General features: G+C 49.5%; 3 protein-coding genes across 3 annotated transcripts; all 3 read left to right on the top strand.

Annotated features, from left to right (window-relative positions):
* The first annotated feature begins 2809 nt into the window (after nt 1–2809).
* On the top strand, nt 2810–3754 carry LOC104858627 (olfactory receptor 2G2). The gene has a single exon (XM_010618896.1). It carries the CDS (start codon nt 2810–2812, stop codon nt 3752–3754), a length of 945 nt encoding a protein of 314 aa, XP_010617198.1.
* Nucleotides 3755–11642: 7888 nt separating this feature from the next.
* On the top strand, nt 11643–12608 carry LOC104858628 (olfactory receptor 2G3). Its single transcript, XM_010618897.1, has one exon. It carries the CDS (start codon nt 11643–11645, stop codon nt 12606–12608), a length of 966 nt encoding a protein of 321 aa, XP_010617199.1.
* A 5199-nt stretch (nt 12609–17807) lies between these two features.
* On the top strand, nt 17808–20795 carry LOC104858629 (putative olfactory receptor 14L1). Its single transcript, XM_010618898.1, has 2 exons — nt 17808–17841; nt 19861–20795. The coding sequence occupies exons 1-2, from the start codon at nt 17808–17810 to the stop codon at nt 20793–20795; spliced, it is 969 nt and encodes a 322-aa protein (XP_010617200.1).
* Nucleotides 20796–21264: the final 469 nt, after the last annotated feature.

Raw genomic sequence — 21264 nt, 5'->3', positions numbered from 1 at the left:
AATAACGCTCGCTTGTTTGATAGCATCTGCCCAGAAAGCCCAGCACTCACCATTATGCTTTTCTGGGGTCCACGCTGCCATGGTGGAGGCACTTCCGGGGCTCCCCTTCTCCACCTGCCCCCATTTGTCAGCTGCTTCTCAGCTAGGCCTTCTCCGTGGAGCGAACCCCCAGACTGGGAGCCGCACAACTGTACCGAGGGGGCCTTCTTCCACAGTCAGCCTGCCAGCGTGCATGGAAAGCTCCCCGCTGCGCCCCAGAGCCAGGCAGAGGGAGCACGGAGGCGGCCTGGACTCCAGGGCTCGGTCTTCCAGGACCTGGGCTTGCCAGCCGGACTCCAGAGGGCGGGTGCTGGGGGCCTTCCTATCCCAGTGTCTCCTGGTGTCACTTCCCCACTCAGCCTCCGTGTCCCCTCTGAAGGATGACTGGACGGGAAGCGGGTACCGCCAGTCCTGCGCTGTGTACCCAGGACAGGGAAGCCTCTCGCGGTGAGTGCCGGCAGCCTTCTCTGGGGCTCAGGGCCGCCCTGCAGGTGCTGACCTCGCTTCTCCCCTGCTCGGATCCCGGCCTGGGTCACCGAGTGCCGCAGGGAAGTCACTGAACTGGTGTCCAGCACCAGCTTTTCATCTAATGTCTGAGCTCACATCTACGCACAGACACAAGCATGTGTAAAATGCTTCAAAATGTGCAAGCAAAAAGCAGGGAAGTGTCTGTGTGTTTATAACTGAATAGAGCAGTATGTGAAAATTGAATATTAAATGCTATAATATACAACACGATGAGATAAATGGAAAAGGTTTAAATTTTATTTTTACTCATATGGAAATCTATTCACATGATCACAAATCCACATTGTTACACAAATATATCATTAGCGTAGTATATTTATCGATTATACTATATGAAGAATTCTCTTCAACCTAAGTGATACTAACAGAGTGCATCGTTCACGTCTGCCATTCTTTATTCCTGCACACACTTAGTGCAGTTTCACCTGTGTTTTTGGACCTCATCAATGGCCAAGTCCTCTCGCTGAGGTGACCGCTGCCCCACGTGTGGTTTGTGGCCATGTCAGGACCCGCGTGGGTCCCTGAGATGCACCCGGTTCCTGAGGGGTGGGGAGCGCAGTCCACGGTGTCTTCCCACATGGTCCTGCAGCCCTCGAGGGCGAGGACCCTGCCTGGACACACAGCTCACCTGACAGCGCCCCCTGGAGGGTGCCCGGGTGCCAGTGGTGACCAGAGAAGCATCACACGCATGTGCAAAGACCGGAGCCGAGTGCAGCAGAAGTCAGTGTGGAGGTGGCTGCTCCAGAAGAACCGAGTGTGTGGGTCAGATCTGGAGGGTGCATGGCCCTGGGGCAGTGAGTAGACCCTGAGACAGGCACTTGTGGGGCTGGGAATCAGGCTGGAAAGCCACGCTGAGCCTGGGGACAGGAAATGGTCAGCAAGGAGGGGTCTACGGTGCCCAAAGCAGACAGCAGCGAGAGCTGGCCAGTGGGGCTTGGTTAAGACCCAAGGGCTGGCCTCCGCCCTGCCTTTCCTTGTCCTGTGCACACTGCCAGTACCTGGTTTGCTCACATGTGCTGCTCTGCACAGCACTGAGGGACCTGGAATCCTCTCAGCCTGCCCTGCAGAGGACAGTCGGTCCTCAGGTCTCAGAGCAGGACCCTGAGTCTCGGAGCACCAGGCCCCAGCCAGGATGAGAGCCTGAGGCGCCAGAGCCCAGAGCGAGTGACCCCACTCTACAGGCCACATGCCTTCCTGAAGGGCAGGCGGCCCGTGAGGCACTGGTCACAGGTGCATCCATAACATAGAAGGGGCACTTTGGACACAGCAGCTACTGATCACTGATGAAGGGAAGACGTACCTAAGCAATATTAAAAACAGAGCAGAATTCTGTTTAGAAAAACAGCCTCAGAGCCAAGACACACGTCTGCATTGGCTGGATGATAAAAAGTAGCAATGATTAATGGTTACATTGCTCTTCTGATAACTGGGGGTTTGGGCGTTTGCCCAGAAAAGTGGTTACATTCACATGCATTCCTAATTGTGTAATTGAGGGGTTGTTGCAGTCCTGTAAGTTACATGTTTGTATTTGTAGGTGTGCGCGGTGTCGCCTCAGTCATGAGTATTGACATGTTGCAGGTGTGTGTGAGGTCGGCGAACAATCTCAGTTTACTCTTGGATTTAGCCACGAGCAGACTGGCTCAGGAGTGAGCGGAGAGAGCCTGTTCTTAACTACCCAGGCTCCTTATTTCAGTCTATGTAAAACTTCATCCATTTTCATTTCTTCCTTTTAATTTGCTAAAATATCCATTTGTATGCAAATCTCCTCTCCTCTCTCCCCTTCCCTCTTCTCCTCTCTTTTCCGCTTTTCTTCCTCCACCTTTGGTCCCGTTTCTTGGAGTGCTAGGGGTGGAGTTCAGAGCTTTCACACAGAGCAATACCTCAGACCTTTTCTATTTTGAGACAGTGTCATACCAAGTCACTGAGCTGTCTAGGCTATGCTTGAATTCCCGTACTTTTACAAAACTGATGTTAATGAAAGTTGAAGAAAACCTCATTCTTGGTTGTTTCTCACTTCCAGGCACATGGTGAGCAGTGCCCAGTGGTCCGAGTCTGACATGGGATGGGACAAGGAGGGCTTCATACCCTGACATTCTCTACTTTGGCCTTCTCTCTTCACATATGTCTGAAGTGCTGTTTCCTGCACCTTGAAAGCAAAGCCTTCACTGGAGAGACGTGGCCCTAAGTGCTGTGGTTCTCGCTGAGGAGGCTTCCGCTCCTAGGTGGACGGCCAAGCCAGGCCATGTGGTGGAGCAACGGCAGTGCCCTCCCAGGCTTCATTCTCATGGGCTTCTCGGACAGGCCCCAGCTGGAGCTGGTTCTCTTCGGGGTGATTTTGCTCCTTTACCTCCTGACCCTGCTGGGCAATGCCAGCATCATCCTGGTGTCTCTCTCCGATGCCAAGCTGCACACACCCATGTACTTCTTCCTCTGCCATCTCTCCTTCCTGGACCTCGGCTTCACCAGCAGTGTCATCCCCCAGCTCCTAGTAAACCTGCGGGGTGCAGATAAGTCCATCTCCTACGGAGGCTGTGTGGTCCAGCTCTATGTGTCCCTTGCGCTGGGCTCCACAGAGTGTGTCCTCCTGGCCGTGATGTCCTACGACCGCTATGTGGCTGTCTGCCGTCCCCTGCACTATGCCTCTGTCATGCACCCTCAGCTCTGTCACGCCCTGGCATCCCTGGCATGGCTCAGTGGTGTGGCCACCGCCCTGGTGCAGTGCACGCTCACCCTGCAGCTGCCCCTCTGTGGGCACCGCCTCGTGGACCACTTCGTTTGCGAGGTCCCCGTGCTCATCGGGCTGGCCTGTGTGGACACCACCTTCAATGAGGCCGAGCTCTTTGCAGCCAGCGTCCTGTTCCTGCTTGTGCCTGTCTCCTTCATCCTGGGCTCCTACAGCCTCATTGCCCGGGCGGTGCTGGGCATCACATCGGCTGCAGGCAGGAGGAAAGCTGTTGGCACCTGCTCATCCCACCTGCTGGTGGTGGTCATTTTCTACGGCACCATTGTCTTCATGTACCTGCAGCCGGCCCGGAGCCGCTCCAAGGACCAGGCCAAGTTCGTTTCCCTCTTCTACACGGCGGTCACGCCCATGCTCAACCCTCTCATCTACACCCTGAGGAACAGGGAGGTGAAGGCAGCACTGAGGAAGGCCCTCGAGAGTATCCTGGGAGTAAAATTTTCATGACTCTAAAATTAATTTAAAGTAGTTCTATGGTAGGCATCTTCTTGTGTTGTGGAAAACACATGACTTGCCATTGCCGTTGGTCCTGCAAGGGCAAACACTTCAGTTCTCTGAGTTTTGAGTCCCTCTGAAAAGTATGCATAGCATCTGTGGGACTCATTTGAAATCAGTGCTTGGCCACATGAAGTTGACCGTGGAGACCGGCCGACCTTTCTGTGTTGGTTGCAAGTGACTCTGTGGGTGCTGAGCTTTCCTGTGACTCAGGGTGAACACAGGCCATGGTGAGCCTTGTCCTAGGGGCTGGAGTGAGCTCCATGGGCAGTTGGGAGGGCTGTTGGGAGCTGAGGTCTGGGGCCTCACAGGGTCCAAGAGGACAGGTGTGCATGTTGAGTGTGGCTCACATGTGGTGGTGAGGCGTGGAACCGCGGGACCAGCCTCCCAGTTGTGTGTCAGATCCTGGGGACCAAGAAGACCTGGAGCTTCCTGAGCAGCAGAGCTGAGGTGTGGTGGCCTGAGGCTGGGGAGCAGTGCAAGTCGCAACTCCTTGTGTCCTCACTGTGCCTCTACATTTCTATCACAGATCCTGTTCCATGACTTTGAGATTTATCTTTCAAATAAAGCTGAATCAAACTGATTTAACTATTTACACTAACATATTGCTCTTTGTTTCACATGTTACTGCCCATGGCTTTGCCTACGCTGTTTCTATTTTGGAAAGGAATGAATTTTGCATCTCGACTCTTGGAAAATGTGTGTGAACACAGAGAGCTCCGAGTGCAGCCCTTCCTGCTTCACTTCAGCATGATCGCACAGTCTAAGTGTAAGACAGTGCTCTGTGTTTCAACCTACAATGAACAAATGAATCCTATAAGTATCTTGGCCCTCTGCTCGGCCAGCAATGTCCCTGCCTGTTGTTGGCCTGGGCGATTGAAGTCCGCCCACAGCTGTGTGGTTCACTCTGTGTCTCTCACACTGGGCTGCACTGAGTGAGCGGCCTGGCTGCGGTACCCACAGTGACCCCTGTGTCCACCCCTCTTCTTTACAGTCCGAGACCCAAGGAAGATCCTAGGGGGAAAGTTTACATGATCACAAGAATATGGTCCAAAATAATTGTGTGATAAGCAACTTCTAATAGGAAAGTACTTGGGACATTTTTCTGTTTTGATTAATTGCTTACAGGATGTCTAGCACAGTGCAAACTCCTGTAGGGTATGTGTCTGGATTTGAGCTTTTATTACCCAAGAGAAGCATAAGGTGGCTTTTTTGCCAATGCACATTTTGTCATCTGTAGCACAGAGTTTATTATACAGGGCGCGCACGGACACAGTTTAAGTGCTTTAGAATACTAAGATCAACGTGGACATAGCCAGTAGATGGAACAGCTGCTGGTCCCTTCATTTACCCAACACACTCAGCATCAGCCTCTGTAGCTCCAACTAGAACACGACGTATTCGTCTTCAAGGACTTACTGTGGATGTACCTTGGGCAAGCTGTCAGGAGTCAAATGCCCTTTATTTTACCTGAGCTCTGTTCACAATTTGGAAGGAGAGATTCCAAAACAACATAAGAAGGATAAACAGAAGAAAGCAGTCACGAACTTCCCAGTTCTCTAAATGAACAGTGAGCCAATGAAACAGTGAATTCCCAAGGCTGAGCTCTAATTTTCCTCTGTGACTGGCAAACACATGTAATTCATAACTTTTATTATAACCCTGAATTTATTATGTATGAAATTATTTATTTGTGGGAACTATCATCCAGGAAAAACCTTCGTCTAACCCTTTTTAGTATTTGTGCTAAAAGTCATCTTCATTCAGCATCCAAAGACATCCTGTCCTGTGAGATTTCTTCTCTGGGAGCTGAGGCATTTTATATCTGGCTTCCAGGAAACTGCATGAAGATGGATTCCAGTACTTTGTAGAAGCTCAGAGAGGCACCTGCAGCCCTCCCGTGTGAATGGGATTGCTCTAACCACGGCAGAGCTCAGGAAAAACCAGGGGCTGCAGAGAGGAGGTGGAGGGAGGGAGGCCAGAGGTTCTGGCAAGATTGAGGACGGAGGAGCCAGGGTTTTCCTGACGTTTCACGTCTGGATGACGGTTTAAGCGTAGATCCCAAAGACTGTGTAAATCCCCCGAAAGCATCTGTTTGCTCAGGGATTGGGGGCTTTGCTGCTGGCTCCTTAAGCTTTCCTCAGACATTTAGAACTCTTCAAAAACTGTGTTCTGGGCAGGTTGAGGCAGCTATGGGTGGCATCCCCAATCACCCCGCCTCTTCCCCTATTCCCCCATCTTCTCAAGGGTTCCGATTCTTCCCTGACTTGCAGGCAACTCTCTCTCAGCTTTCAACCAGCAGACACCCTGTCTCTAAAAGGCCCTGCATTCTACCAAGACGCTGTGAGAGCAAGCTTCCAAATATGGATGGCGTTCTTGCTAAGAGGAGTCTAGGGTCAAACGTGGGGAGACATGGAACAAAAATAAAAATAATGCTCCTGCTGCTTGCTGTGGAGCATTAGGAAGTACAGTTCACACCTGCGTGGAGTATGCATGTTCTACAGCTGCCACAGCTCTATACTAAGCTTTTGTTGTAGTCAGCTAGGTATTTTAGGGCCCTGGTGTCCGTGGGCCGCCAACTGTTTGCCAATCCTGCTCCAGGGCTGAGGGGGGGGTGGTTGGGATCTTGGATCTTGCAGCCCTCAGGGACAAGGTTAAGCAAGTGGGGACCTGGAAGTGGGCGTCTGGGAAGGCCGGAGGCGGAGGGGCTGGGGCTCAGTGCCGCTGGGACACTGCTCCCACTTCAGGGTCAGGAGGATGGGGAGAAGGCCCAGCAGAGGTGTGGAGGAGAGAGCTTCAGCGGGGAGACAGACAGAGCCGCCAGGTACTTTACTGACTGCAATAAAAACAGGGAGGGGAGTAAAGAAAGAGCCGCACGATTTGAGTAAGTACTCAGGAGGGGTGCGCTGGACACTGTGAAGCAGGCACGGGCTCTCCTGCAGGAGGGAAGTCAGGGTGGAGGCCCCAGGGCTGCGGGCCCCACCTTCTGGGCGGAGCAGTGCACAGACGCAGAGCGTCCGCAGCCCGCAGTGGGCTTTGTAGGCAGACTCCAGCCTCACACTGCACTGGGCAGCCGCCCAGCTCCCTGCTGTGGAGGAGATGAAGGAAGGTCAGAGAGGTCTACACGTGCAGACGGCTCCCGCGTGCCCCTCATGCTGATTAAACACGGCGCAGTGGAAGTCCAGTGGAAATGATGTCTGAAAAACACCTTAAATGAGATATTTTCTTCACAAACTAATGCCACAAGCCACGTTGGCATATTTCACACAGGAAAACCTTAAAATTTGAAGGAGGCTGTTTACTCAGACTGGGTAGGCTTCAGACCCACACAGGACAGTGTAGGAGCCTGGACGTTGCTGGGAGAGGATGTAGATACTGGCAAATACATTCAGATTTGCACATTGGCCAGTGTCCCTGTTACTGTGCAGCAGGTCCAGGCCCAGAGAGGAGGGGCATTATGCGTCCCGACCCTGGCTCTGCCTCCACCGCTCACCTCCGCACTGGCTGGACTCAGCCTCGTCTTCCTCAGTGAAACAGTTCCATCATGCATGAGGCTTTCTGTGCCCTGAGAGTGCACACGGCTAACCCCGGTCACCGTGAAGATGGGGTGAGAGGGTCAGCAGCCTCTTCCTGTTGTTACATTTGCAGATCTTTGGGCGCTGATATCACACAGTTGGTTTATTGGTGAAGGTGATGCTGTTACTAAAAGTACAATCAAGGATGGACTTCGTGTCTGGGTTGCTTAACTGGGAAAGTGCTGCTGTCCCTATGGGAAATTCGGCAGCGGAGCAAGGCTTAGGTCTAGAGGAAGGGTGTCTGCGTGTGAGCAGCTGGAGATGGGGAAGGAAAGCTGGGGGCGTCCACGTGGACTCAGGAGGGACCTGACGCACGATTCGGTGTGGACACTGCAGTGGGTGGGGCGGATGCACGTTTAGGGCTAAGAGTGAATGAGCTGCAGGACAGACAGTAGATGTGGACATCGCTGTTCTGACAGTTTTGTTGCAAAGGGCTTTGTCTGTTGGACAGAGATGCTCGCAGTGAGCAGCATGAGGGGATGGAGGCAGCAGTGGAAGAAGGGTGAGCTCTAGGGACCAGGGCGGACACTCCAGGGGCCAGGGCAGACGCTCCCTGTTGTAAGGGAGGGAGGGAGCAGCACCGAACAGGAGTGGGCTGTGTGTGTGTGAGAGTGTGTGCGGGTGCTTAAATGTTGGACACAGCTGATGGCTCTGTTTCCGCTGCGGCAGAAGGTCCCAGAATGCTCGGCAGTGAAGGGGACTACAACACCTTTGGGAGTCAGGCTCCGTCTTCTCCCTGGGTGACCCCAGCAGGGAGCTAATTACCCGTTGGGGACACTCGCCTCCCCGAGAACACATCCCTGCACACAGCCTGGGCTCGGCCTCCTGTCCAGGCCTCAGCACATCACGTCATCGCTCTGCAGCCAGCTGTCTCGCGGGTTGGAAACCCTGAGATTTGGAAGAATCACACAGCTGAGAAGAGGCTTCCTGAACTCACTTAACCCATCCTGGCTGTAAGTACAGATTCCTCTGTTTAGTCCTACGCCAGTGCCTGGTATCCTGCTGGAGTCCAGAGAAGTGAACAATGTAGGGTCAGACAGTCCCGGTCACAGCCGAGCTTGTCCTGTATTAAAGCAGTGAGGTTCTGTGGGATAGGCAGACGATGTGGGTCTCTGACTTTTCCTATCAGATATGGAAATGAGCTATTACTAAATGCAAGTTGGTGCCCTACAGTTGGTAAGTACAACATCAACAATTTAAAATTAAGTCGTCTTTGATGCTCACATCTTGGATAGTGGTGATAACAGGTAACAGATGCACAGACAGGGACAGGGGAGACAGACCTTGCACTGAGGCCTGCTGTGCAGGAGCCTCTTGTGCTGAGATGCAGCTCCTCGGACAGAGTGGGCCCTGCACCAGGGAGGCTAAGCTGTGGCTGGGAAAAGCCAGGCCTCCTGCTGCCTGTGTCGGTGTTTGCAATAGTAGCCACCCTGCGCCTTCGGAATGGGTGACATTTCACAATTTTAAAAACTCTCTCTACTTCCCCTCACTTTTGTGGTGACTTAAAAGTATCCTCAAACAATAATGGCTTTCAAGTAATAACTTACAATTAATTATGTGTTAAACGAACTTTGTCTTTTCCTGGGTAAGAGTCCAGGGCTTCCCAGAGGACGGCTCCTTTCCTGACTCCCGGCTCTGCACTGTACTCTGTTGTCACCACATTTCTCTGGGACTCAGGGGCCAGTGAGCCAGGGATTTGTGTGGCCAAGGACACTGGAGGAGCCACTGACCAAGTAGGTTCTCTGGACCCGAGCAGATCCTGGGGAATCCCTCAGCATGGGCCTGATGATCTCACCGACTGAGACCAGGAGAGGGCAGTGACAGAAGGTGACAGACATGTATCTGGGAGGTGGGGACAGCAGCCAAGCCTGGCTACCCCAGCCGGACCCAAATCTCATTTGGGGTGGCTGAGGAGCAGAATGGCTAGAGGCCAGTGCTGGGGCCCAGGAGGCTGTGGTCTTGGTTGATGCCCCGCAGAAGGCCACGGACGATTTCCCGGACGGGGCTGAGCATCCCTGTCACTGGTGCCAGCGTAGGAAAAGGCCAGCAGAGTCAGGACAGCAGGGAGGGGCAAGTTGCTGGCCGTGGTGGCCCCAGAGGGAGGCGTGTGTCCTAGCAGGTCCGCGGGGCTCAGCCTGGCCTGCCGGATACCTGGGGAGCCCACGGTGGGCATCCTGGTTACTGAGTGAGAACTAGGCAAGAAGGTGAGCTTCCCTCTTCTTTCAGCTCACATCACACTCTCACTTGCCTTGTGGGTTTCCTCCTTTTCTAACCCCATCTGTCCTACAGAACCACAGAAGACATGCTGAGCCAGTCTTGTGCAGAACATCACGACTTCTAGTTTTTAAACCTGGATTTTACAGTCTTTTGCAATCTAAACTACAATTATTCACTTTACAAGTGTTTTGTTTTCCTTCTTCACACACAACTGATTGTCATTTTAAGAACCCAGGAGAAGGAGCTTGGTCCCACGTCTTTGTTGTTGATTTCGTGTTGGTGGCGAAGCCTGGGCTTGCTTCCCCCGCCCTCCCTTGTTGTGGGTGTGGCCATTCTCCTGGGGTGAATTGTGCGGATGTCTGCGTCTCCCCATGCCCCTCCTCCTAACTCTCCTTGGGTGATGCAGTTTCAGTGCACAGACACATGGGCAGGAGAAACCCCGAGAAAGATGCAGAAGGGTGTCTGGGCCACAGGAGCCACGGTCCACCATGGAGGGACACGGAGGTGCCGCAGGGAGGAGGAACTCAGCCCACACAGCAAAGGCCCAGCCCTGCTGCTCCATCCAGGCAGGCGCGGTCTGTGATGCCGGCTGTGAGCTGGGGTCTCGACAAGTCAGAAACCTTCCAGATTGAAAATTGCACTGTTTTTCATATTTCCCTACTATTCTCATCGTGAAAACAAAGTAGAGCCAGGGATTTAGCTCAGTGGCCCCGCACCTGTCTCGGAAGCACAAGGTCCTGAGTTCCATCCCCAGTACCCCCAAAAAAGTACAAGTTCATGTTATCTGCTCAATTCCCCTTCCTTTCCGTTAGAAATCACGAGTACTTTTAACACTGGCCTCTCAGCCACTTCCTCCACCTGGCTTCTGATCAACATCCTCCCGTCAGGCTCTCCCTGCAGCAAGGCCTTCTCCACCAACTCTGTGTCCACGCCAGAAGGGCTGAGAGCACCGTTCTGCAGTCCGTATGGAGGCTTTGATGTTGTCTCATTGCCCGCATGGCAAAGTTAAGCACTTTATTTCTAGAGACTGAATAAAAAATGTAAGTGCGTTTTGTTTTGTTTTGGCACCAGGATTGAACTCAGGATCTTACTCTTAGTGGGCAGGCACAGGGCTGCTGAGCTCAACCCCTGACCCTGTCTGAGTTTTGAAAAATCACATTATAAGTACTTTTATAGGAGTAACATTTCTCGAACTCTTTTTAAAATAATATGTATTATTTTTGGGTAAATATCTTTTCTCAACTACCAAGAGTTTTAGTCAGCCTGTCTAACTAACATCTAAATTAAAAATACATATCTGAGGGGCAGCTTTATTCTTTTTTTTTTCTTTTTTTGACAGTTTAGTCAGCGAGTGAACTTGCAGTGCTATGAGATGATTTGAATCCATGTCAGGTATTTTGGCTCCCCAAGTACTTTATCACTACCTGTTAATGATGGCTAATCTTGTCCCCACATCTCAAATGATCTTCTCTGCCCTTTCACTCCCATCTCAGCCCTGGGCAAAGGGTCTGAACTAGCTTCATTAGTAAACACTTCTCATCTGGAAATAATCATTTTCTCATATATTATTTTACAAACCCTGCTTGAAAAAATGTTTATTTTGTCCAGCCTTGGAATAGCCCTTTGAGGTGTATATTGTTCGCTGAGTAACTGTTCACTTGCTTTGTCCCTAGGTGGACGGTAGATGCACGGACCTCCTATCCTTTTCTCTTGAAGCCAGAAGCAGAGGTGTGCAGAAGCCCCTGGGTGGGCACGGGGGGTGGTTTCCTGTCCACATCTGTGCCTGTGTGCCTGCAGAATTAGCAGAAGTCTAAGCCTGCGGAGATGCCATCCCCCTTAAATGCCCTCGTGTCCTGCGGGGCACACATTCATACAGCATGTGGGAACCCACAAGGACTGCTGTGAACGCACAGCCTCAGCTGTAAGCACGGAGGTGGCCACACCCCCTCCTCTCAGCTCTCCTGCCTGTCACTCTGGAAGCACCTGTCCCGCTGTCCCTGGCCAGGGCTCTCCGCACAGGCTGGCGGTGGGTGTGGCACCCCATCCAGATGGGGCGGGCCAATGACAGTGCCCTACCTGGCTTCATCCTCCTGGGCTTCTCGGACCACCCTGGCCTGGAACCTGTGCTTTTCGGGCTTGTCCTCCTCTGCTACCTCCTGACCCTGGTGGGGAACATCACTATAATTGTGGTCTCCTACCTGGACCTGCCTCTGCACACCCCCATGTACTTCTTCCTCAGCAACTTGTCCTTGCTGGACCTCTGCTTCACTACTAGCCTGGCCCCTCAGACCTTGGTGAACCTGCGGGGCCCGGAGAAGACCATCACATACTGGGGGTGCGTGGTGCAGCTGTACACTTCCCTGGCCCTGGGCTCTACAGAGTGCGTCCTCCTGGCCGTGATGGCCTTGGATCGCTATGTCGCAGTCTGCAAACCCCTGCACTACGCAGCCATCATGAGCCCCTGGCTGTGCTGCCAGCTGGCCCTGGCCTCCTGGCTCAGTGGGGTGGCCAATTCCCTGGTCCATGCCACCTTCACCTTGCGGCTGCCTCTCTGTGGCAACCGCCGGCTGGATCACTTCATCTGCGAGGTCCCCGCCCTCCTCAAGCTGGCTTGTGTAGACACCGTGGTCAACCAACTGGTGCTTTTCACGGTCAGCATCCTGTTCCTTATCCTGGCACCCGCACTCATCCTCATGTCCTACGGCTTCATAGTGCAGGCTGTGCTGAGGATCAAGTCCTCAGAGTCGCGGCACAAGGCCTTCAGCACCTGCTCCTCGCACCTGACGGTGGTGGTCATCTTCTACGGCACCATCATCTACATGTACATGCAGCCCCGGGACAGCTACTCCCAGGACCAGGGCCAGTTCCTCTCCCTCTTCTACACCATGGTGACCCCCGCCTTGAACCCCCCCATCTACACACTGAGGAACAAGGACATGAAAGAGGCTCTGAAGAGACTGTTCTCGGGAGCGCTGTGTCTCCACCATGGGCGAGGCTTGGGGGGTCGAGTCTGAGCCTGGCGCCTTTCAGGGGGGCTGGCCAGACCTCACTCGGAACACTGCCCGCACTGATTCGCTGCCCTCCCATCTGTCTCTATGCTTGATTTTTCTCCCCCATGCAGTCAGGCAAACTGTGCTTGGGTCCAGGGAAGCGGGAGCACAGGCGGGTGCATGCGTGTGCACTGTGATCCTCATGCCAGGGCCCTGGGCTCCTCCTGACATGGTTCTCGGAGCCCCTGGGAAGTAAGTTGTTAAATTTTACCAACTGCTTCTCTATGGCAGCAGGTTTTCAATTTTTCAAAATTTCAGCAAAGCGTTTGGATTCCAGGTAATTGACAGTTTGTATTTGCTGCCTAGTGCCCTCCTATTAAAGTGTCGCTTTGGAAAATGGCGATTTCTACTAAGGTTCATCTGCCCAAGCGGAAGAAACGCCCGCTCACACCCCCCACTAACACCTCAACAGCCATTTGCTGCCTTCAGTCATTTCCCAGTTAAGATGCATTTCAAGTCCAGTGAGGGATACAGAAACCAAGCACCACCACACTGTTCCTCGTAACTCACAGGGCATCTACTTCTGTGGCCCACAGGTCACTGCGCATGTCATGGATTCAGGCCTTTTGGAAGAAAACATAGTCTGACATTAGTGTGGCAAAAATGAGAATAAAACTCCTAGCATAACTTTGCTCTTTGTGAAAAACGTAATGACACACACAGGAGTGCTTGCATCCATCGCACACACTCCTGTGAGTCACCACGCAGTGTGTGCACGTGTGTGAGTGTGTGCATGTGTGTATGTGCATGAGTGTGTGTGCATGTGGTGGAGTGGGATGGTGTGCTGTGGCATCAGGTCTGGTGGAGTCCAGTATGGAGTCCAAAGCTGGAGTCCAGTGCGGTCCGGGGCCTCCCACCTGAGTCCCTGCAGGGAGCTCTGGGGCGCTGGGGCCCAGGGCTGGGAGCCCCAGCGGTCCTGAGTGCAGTCAGAGTGGGGGAAACCATCAAAAATATTTAAAAAATCAATAAACACCTCCAAGTTTATGGGGAAAGGCAATTTACTTATTCTTGTTGGGCAAGGAAATTAGTATGGCCACTGTGAAAATCAGTATGGCAAATCCTCAAAAAGGCTATACATAGAGCTCCAGCTTCATCGACCGTGCCACCTCTTGGTACATTCTCAGAGTAATCACGGTCAGCACACTGTAGAAGCTCGGGCATGGCCGGCTCTCCTGAAGCCCGAGTCACAGCAGTCGGTCCGCAGGAGCATCCTTGTTGCCTACGAATGAGGAATGGCTGAAGAAGACATGGCGTTCACTCACAGTGGAGTGTGATGCAGCCACACAAATGAAACAATGTCATTCTCAGGAAAGGGAGTGGAATGGGAGATCACCATATTAAGTGAAATAAGGCATCCTCAGAAGGACACGTGTAGCTCGTTTTCTATCATATGTGTAACCAAGAAAAGAGAGGAGAAGAAAGTACGAAGGAGAGCACTAGACAGGAGGAGAGGAGTTGTGGGTGAGGAGGAGGAGCGTGACGGGCCTGAGAGGGGTGGACAGAGGGAGGTGTGTTACATGCATAAACCCACTGTCCCTCGTAACACAAACGCGGTGAGTACAAATCTGCTTCTGCGTACCAGCGGGAACACTCAGATTCATCGAGTGGCTAAATATTTCAATATGAAATACGTACGAAGATAAGGAGCAACTGGAACTTTTACCACTACTACAAACTTGGAGAAAATTTAACTATATTTTCTAAATCCGAACATACTCACCCTTTATGATGCAGAAGTTCCCATTGTGGTGTCGCTGCCACAGAGCCCAGGGTTGGCCCGAGTAGCCTCACCCATGGAGACCCCAGCCAGGAGCGAATCCAAAGTGTCCTTAGTATTATTATGAATGAATATATTTTAAGATTTTTATACCAAGACATTTTCAAAAAATAGGAAACAGAAAAATGGTGGTAAAAGTAACAAGTATCAATCTCACGATTGAAATGTAGAAGAAAGAAATAAGCCACAAAAATAGACTGTGTGATGTCATATGCAGTGTGAGGCTGACCAGGTTTACGTTTCCAAAGCTCAGGCCCTGGGTAAATGTGAAGATGGGGACAGAGTGCTGCCGGGGATGCTAATGAGTCCTGCGTCCTGACCTGCATGGGCTGCACAGTCCAGTGTGGTGACAGCCAGCCCTGGGCTTCTGCCTCTGATCTGCCTGTTAGACCACGAGGGGAAACAAGCTAAAGCATAGAAACTGGCAAACATAGATGAAAGAAATGTCTTGGATTCCGATTCGAGTAAATGTTTAGGCCGCGCTGATCGTAAGGCTCTTGCAGACCGACAGTGATGGCCCGGGCGTGGGTTTCACCTCTGCACTCCAGGAGCTATTTTATGGCTGTTCAAACAGGAAACCCAAAACCAGTGTTATTCTATCAAGGGTGGAATGGCAAAAAGTCATAGTATTTTTTCAGATGTTTTTTGAAAGGACAAATGCTTAGTTTTCAACTAAAATTCAGAGGTTATTTATATATTTGAAGCAAATTTACTACACTTTTAAATCTGAAAAGGAATGTTTATTTAATGTGCAGATGCAGTAAAACATATGTCATAACCAGTCTGTCCTTTAAAAATTCAACTAGAACTAAAAATGTTCTCTTTTAGCTGAACAACAGTGTTTGATTTGAAACTTTGGACACAAAATAAAGGAAGGAAGCAAAGAAGGAAAGTAGAAAGGAGCGAAGGAAGAAGGAAATGAGAATGAGTCCGTGAGAGTATGGAAAACAGATGCCCTTCATTATAAGAGGGCTGGACAAGATCTATTCAAAAGAAGAAAAGACTTCACAGGACTTCCCCAGGATCACCACGGTCTTGGTCTTGTGGCAGCAGGCGGCGCAGCTGATCACTTCTCCTGCTCCTGACCCCGTGTGTAGCCCTGGAGACTTCCTTCTTGGGGCACAGTGTGGCAGGGTTAGAGGGGCAAGAGCCAGCGGAAGGGAAGGAGAAAGAGGGCAGAGAGCGTGAGAGCAGACCTGGAGGTGCTCCGTCATCACGTCATGACCTTGTCCATGTTTTTAGCAGCTGCTTGAGCTAAAGCCTGTTCATTGGAAGTAAGTAGAACTGCACCTACTCTCTTGATTTTGTTTTCATGGAGTATGTTTTCCATCCCCTTCCTTTTATTTTGTGTTCGTAAATGTGATGAGTCTGTTGTGTGCAGCACACTCCTGGTGGCTTTTTTAAAAATCCACTTTGGGCCGGGGATTTAGCTCAGTGGTTCCGCCGCCTGTTTTGCAAGAGCAAGGTCCTGAGTTTGATCCCAGGTACGGAAAAAAAAAATTCCACTTCCCCTTTGTATGTCTTTTGAGTGAGAATTTAATCCACTTGTATTCATAGCAGTTAGCAGTAGGTAAGATTTTACAGCTCCCATTTGTGAGTTGTTGTCTGTGGTGTTATAAATTCGTATGTCCTTCCTCTTGCTGCCTTGGTGATTAGATAATTTCCTGTAATGATTTACTTTGACACTCTCCTTTCTATTTATATGTTACAGAGTTTTGTTTTGTGATTATCATGAGCCATATATAAAACACTATAAATTATTATGTTGATGAATAAAATTAGACCCAGAAAATCTTTCTGTTTTGCTCCTACCCCCCACCGTGTTATTATGCTTTGGATATGTCACCATTCATGCCGTTTTTGTATTTATATCTAATACGATACTGCACCTACTGTTATTCTAATAATCGCCCTTACACCTAACCTTGAAGGTAATCTCATTTACAAACCGCCAATAACATTGTGAATTTGACTGTGTCTGTACTTTAGTGACTTTTATACTTTTATATGTTTCTGTGTTATTAATTTGCTTCCTTTAAGTTTGAAGAACTCCATTAGCATTTCTTGTAAAGGTGATCTAATGTTGTTCCCTCACAACTTCTGTTAGTTTGAAAAAGTCCTTCTATCATCTTCCTTTCTATGGACAGCTTTATATACTTGGCTGGCTTTTGTTTTGTTTTGTTTTGAGACTGGTTATATTATCCCACCATATCCTGGCCTGCTAGAGTCTTCTTAGAGATCTGCTCTTGGCTTGAGAGGGTTTTCCCTGTATGTACTGAGTCTCTATTCTTGTTGCTTCCAAATTTCTCTTTTTGCCCTTGATTTTTTGTAATTTCTTTGTAAAGTGCATAGGCGATGGTACATTTATATTTAATCTAACTAGACCATTTTGGCCTTCAAATATTTCATGTTCATTTTCTTTTCCAGACTGAGTAAGTGTTCTGTCACTTTAATAAATTCGAATTATTGTTCAAATTCATATTTCTGAGCTGACAAGTGTTAGAGTCCTAATCCACCATCAGGCTGATGCCATTCTTATAGATAACCAGAAAGTAAAAAGATAAAATCCAAAAATAAGGAGTGCATAAAAATGTATAGTAGAATTAATACTTTCTATTTATCAGTAACTCTATAAAAATAAACACAAAACTTCAGAGTATAAAATATATTTGCCACCCTTTTCACTAACAAGGTATTAACATACCTAACATAAAAATAATTTCTATGCACTAACGACAACAAAAAAACAATTTTAACAGATTAAACTTGCACTTCAAATGCTCCCTTTTCATCCAGTAATTTGACTTGAGACAGAAGGGATTATGAAGAAGGACAAGAAAAACATTAGGAAGTGAGTGGTAGGTAGAAACATTAGGCTGAGAATCTAAAGAGTGGAAATTCAGCCCCACAATCCGATGTGGATTTATGCCTGGTGTCTGAGTAAGATTTTAAATCATTTCTTGTTTTATTTGCAGTACTGATTTACACCTAGTTGAACCTCCTGGCGTAAGGCAGATTGTACTGTTCAATTAATTTCCGTTTTTACTGCATCACCACAGGGACCTGTCTGGTTGTTTTTCCCAGGGATTAGTTTCCTGCTCCCAGAGAACACGCGCTTCCCCTCCGGAGACCGCAGTTATCAGACATTCCTACCCCTCGGTCTCACTCACTGATCACGGCTGTGTCACAAAGACAGTGAAGCAAACCACGCTAGGTGAGAACGCTGCTGCGAGGAGCCCGCATGGGTCGGGTTTCTGGGTCAGGAGAGCGCTCTGCGACCTGAACCGAGGGCTGCAGCCCGGAGTGTTTACGTTTAGTCTGAGTACGTCCAGACACACGAGGCTCCTGCTCAGACAGAGAAGGGGGTCTGAACACGAAACTGCCCCATGGCCCAGCCCCACAGAAACCAGTCCGCATGCGGTACGTTTGATTCCATGGTCTCACAAAATAAACCATAAAATGTTATTTTGTTTTTCAGTCAGTGGGGTGTGTTTATGGTTTTCACATCGTGCCCTTAATTTACTGGTGTTGCCCCACGGACTTTAGAACACGTGCCATTTCCTTTATTTGGATGAAGTTTGATTTTGAAGACACTGGAGAATGTGGGGTCCTTTAGTCACATCATGGGGTAAGCTTTTTGGGGGGTGTGTGTGCACACAGTGGATGTTAAGATATTCTGTGCACTTATTAAACTGCTTGTATTCACACACTTAAAAAAAAAATTCAAAATCAGCTGGGAAGTCGGGATCCCTTTTCTCAACTCTGCAGGATAGCCCTCACGTTCACTGTCTGTCTCGGTAAGTGTCGCCATGAAACCATCAAGATTACATGAGTCAAAGAGTTGGAGCCAGCTGTGCCTCAGTGGGTGTCTTAGAAGCAGGTGCCCACAGTGAGGCTAAGTCTGTTTCTTGGCCACAGTGAACCTTTCTGTGTCCCTGGGTGGGGTGTCAACCCCCAAGACCAACTGGTTGTACCCACACCCAGATTAAGGAAGCCACGACAGGGGGCCACGCAAGTAAGCATAAGGAGCTTCGGACACATGGAGACCTTTTGCTCTGACTGCAGTGATGTCTCACATTTACCACCGCCAGAGTCCTGCAATCACACACCTTAAGCCGAGGCCATTTATTGTCCATAAAGTGTGCTCCATAAATTAATACGGGCAGAACTGTATTTCAGAGTTCAGTTTGGCCCACTACACGGGTCTAGGAACTAAACTGAGATGTCTTTGTATTGCAGTAAAACAAACCAAATAAAAACAAGCAGGTACAAATGAAATAGGAGGCATATTAGAAAAATCACCGTGGAAACTGTCTAATATTTGTAGGTGATGTGCATGCATGCACCATATCCTACTTTTTATCTCAGTCTTTGACATGCACTCTGAATACCAGGAAGTAAAACAAAAGATTGGAGTGATCAAAAACACATTTCCTGATTAATGCACAGCTACGCCTTAGTTATACCCCTGATCCTCTGTACCTCGGCCTTCCACTAGGTGGCTTTATTTAAGAACGTCAGTGTAAAATCATCTAGGCGATGCCTCTGCAGGCCTGGCTCATAGATGTTGCTCTACAAGTTTCACTTCTCCAGGCCACGCACTGCCACCATTCCTCCATATGTCTGCTTTGTTCTTCATACCGGATCCTCTCGCTGTTTTGCTTCACTGTGTGCTTCTTTAGGTTGCTTCAATTTTAATTCAAGAACCGTTTCTTGTGGAGAGACAAAGGGTCCAGAGTGGGGCCAGGGTAGGAAGGAGATGAGTTACTCTGCAGAGATGGAAACATCTCCTGGAAGCCCAGTAATGTGCAACTACAACACATCGGTGGTGAGGTTTAGAGAGAGCAGTGCTGCAGGAAACGCCTCACCCTGTCCGTCAGCCATATGAGGCGTTTACCAAACGCCTCAGGGTTACGACGAGAAGCTGTGCTTGTGTCTCATCGATGCCAGCTGTCACACACGGAACGTCCCCGATTTCTAACACAGCCGTGCTTTCACTGAGAAGAGCTGCTGAGAACTGTCAACAGCCACTTGCAGGCCTATATTGTAATACAGAAGCAAATAATGTGTTCCAAGATAAATAGGTATACTCAATAGAGGGGAATGAAATTGAATACATTACGTATATTCACTGAGCGGGAGTGAAAGTGATTTTTCTCTATGCCTGTGTGTGTTTCTCACGTCTTCAGTAGCATCCATTTCCTTGTCAGTTCTCCTTGTCCTTCTCCGCTGTAGTTGTCCCTCCTGCACCCCTAAACAGGTACACTGACTGGGAATACACTTTGTCTTAGATGCCGGGTTGTGTCTGAGAGTTTGGCTTGAGAGTTTCCACATTTGTATATGCATAATGCTTCATTTATGTATCAAAGTGTACTTGTTTGCGAAGTACCCTTCAGGCAGCCATATCGCTGTACCTATAACTCACTCTCCTCTCCTCAGGAATAGGTGAGGGGAACAAAATGGAAGCTGCTGTGTTTCATCTTCTGGAGTTCTCTCCCTCTCACAAGGTGCAGACCGTGCATGCTGTCTTACTTCTAGTAGTTTACCTGGCAGCTCTCATGGGGAACCTCCTGATCTTCATGCTCACCGTGCTGGATGCCCGCCTACAAACCCCAATGTATTTCTTTTTAAGAAACCTGTCTTTCTTAGATTTTTGCTACATTTCCACTACAGTCCCCAAATCTATTGTCAACTCTTTCACCCATGACAGCTCCATCTCTGTGTCTGGGTGTGCCCTGCAAGTCTTCTTTATCATTGACCTGGGATTCACGGAGATGGCCATCCTCACCTCGATGGCCTGTGACCGCTACGTGGCCATCTGCCAGCCCTTGCACTATGCGGCCATCATGGAACACGGCGCCTGCGTCAAGATGGTGGCCTTGTCCTGGCTCAGTGGCGTGGTCTCTGGACTCACGCATGTTGCAGCCATGTTCTCCTTACCGTTCTGTGGGTCAAACCAAGTCCATCAGTTTTTCTGTGACGTTCCACAGCTCCTGAGCCTCTTAGACTCCAAAGTAATCATCAATGAGATTAGAGTCATAGTTTTTATTACGTGTCTTGTGATTATCTGCTTTGCATTGATCACTCTCTCCTATGTGTACATTTTCTCTACCATCATGAGGATTCCATCCAAGGAGGCGAGATCCAAAACGTTTTCCACCTGCATCCCCCATCTTGTGGTGGTAATGCTCTTCCTGACATCTGGAAGTGTTGCCTACGTGAAGCCAGTTTCGAGTTCTCCCTCCTTTGTGGACCTTCTCCTGCCTGTGTTCTACACAATTGTACCCCCCACCCTGAACCCCATCATCTACAGTCTGAGAAATAGGGACATAAAGGTGGCCCTGGGAAGGCAGTGTGTAAGGGAGACCGATTAGTGACCCCACCCCAGAACACTGTTCCAACCAGGTTTCTCCTGCTGGGTTTCTAAGTGTTATTCGGCTGGAGGCAGCAGCAGTGTCCTACTGTGCACATGCTGTCTTGGGATGCAGTAGAAGGCATCTTGAGCTGTGCAAAATACTAAACTTGTGCCTTTAATAACTTTTTAAATTCATCAAGTTTATTGGCCCATTTTAGGTATACAATATGATAATATTAATTGTTGGGAATTTGTACTTTTATATGATACATCCTGGTTCTTCTTTTTTGCCCATTCCCCAGCCCTCCCTTTACCCCCTCTACCCCTCCCTGTTTACAATGACTTTGTTTCCATTTCTTCCTTTTCTCATATTTATTCCTTTCCCTTCTTTTTTCCCCTTTGGACCTTTACTTTCTGTTTCACATTATCTATTATACATTTTGAATCCTATGTGTGGATGTCTTAAAATCTTATGATTTACGTTTTTC

Source organism: Fukomys damarensis, unplaced genomic scaffold, assembly GCF_012274545.1.
Source record: "Fukomys damarensis isolate Sample0158 unplaced genomic scaffold, DMR_v1.0_HiC HiC_scaffold_3, whole genome shotgun sequence".
In the NCBI taxonomy this organism is placed as follows: domain Eukaryota; kingdom Metazoa; phylum Chordata; class Mammalia; order Rodentia; family Bathyergidae; genus Fukomys; species Fukomys damarensis.
The sequence above is the reverse complement of the archived record's forward strand: the minus strand, read 5'-3'. Positions and strand labels throughout refer to the sequence as shown.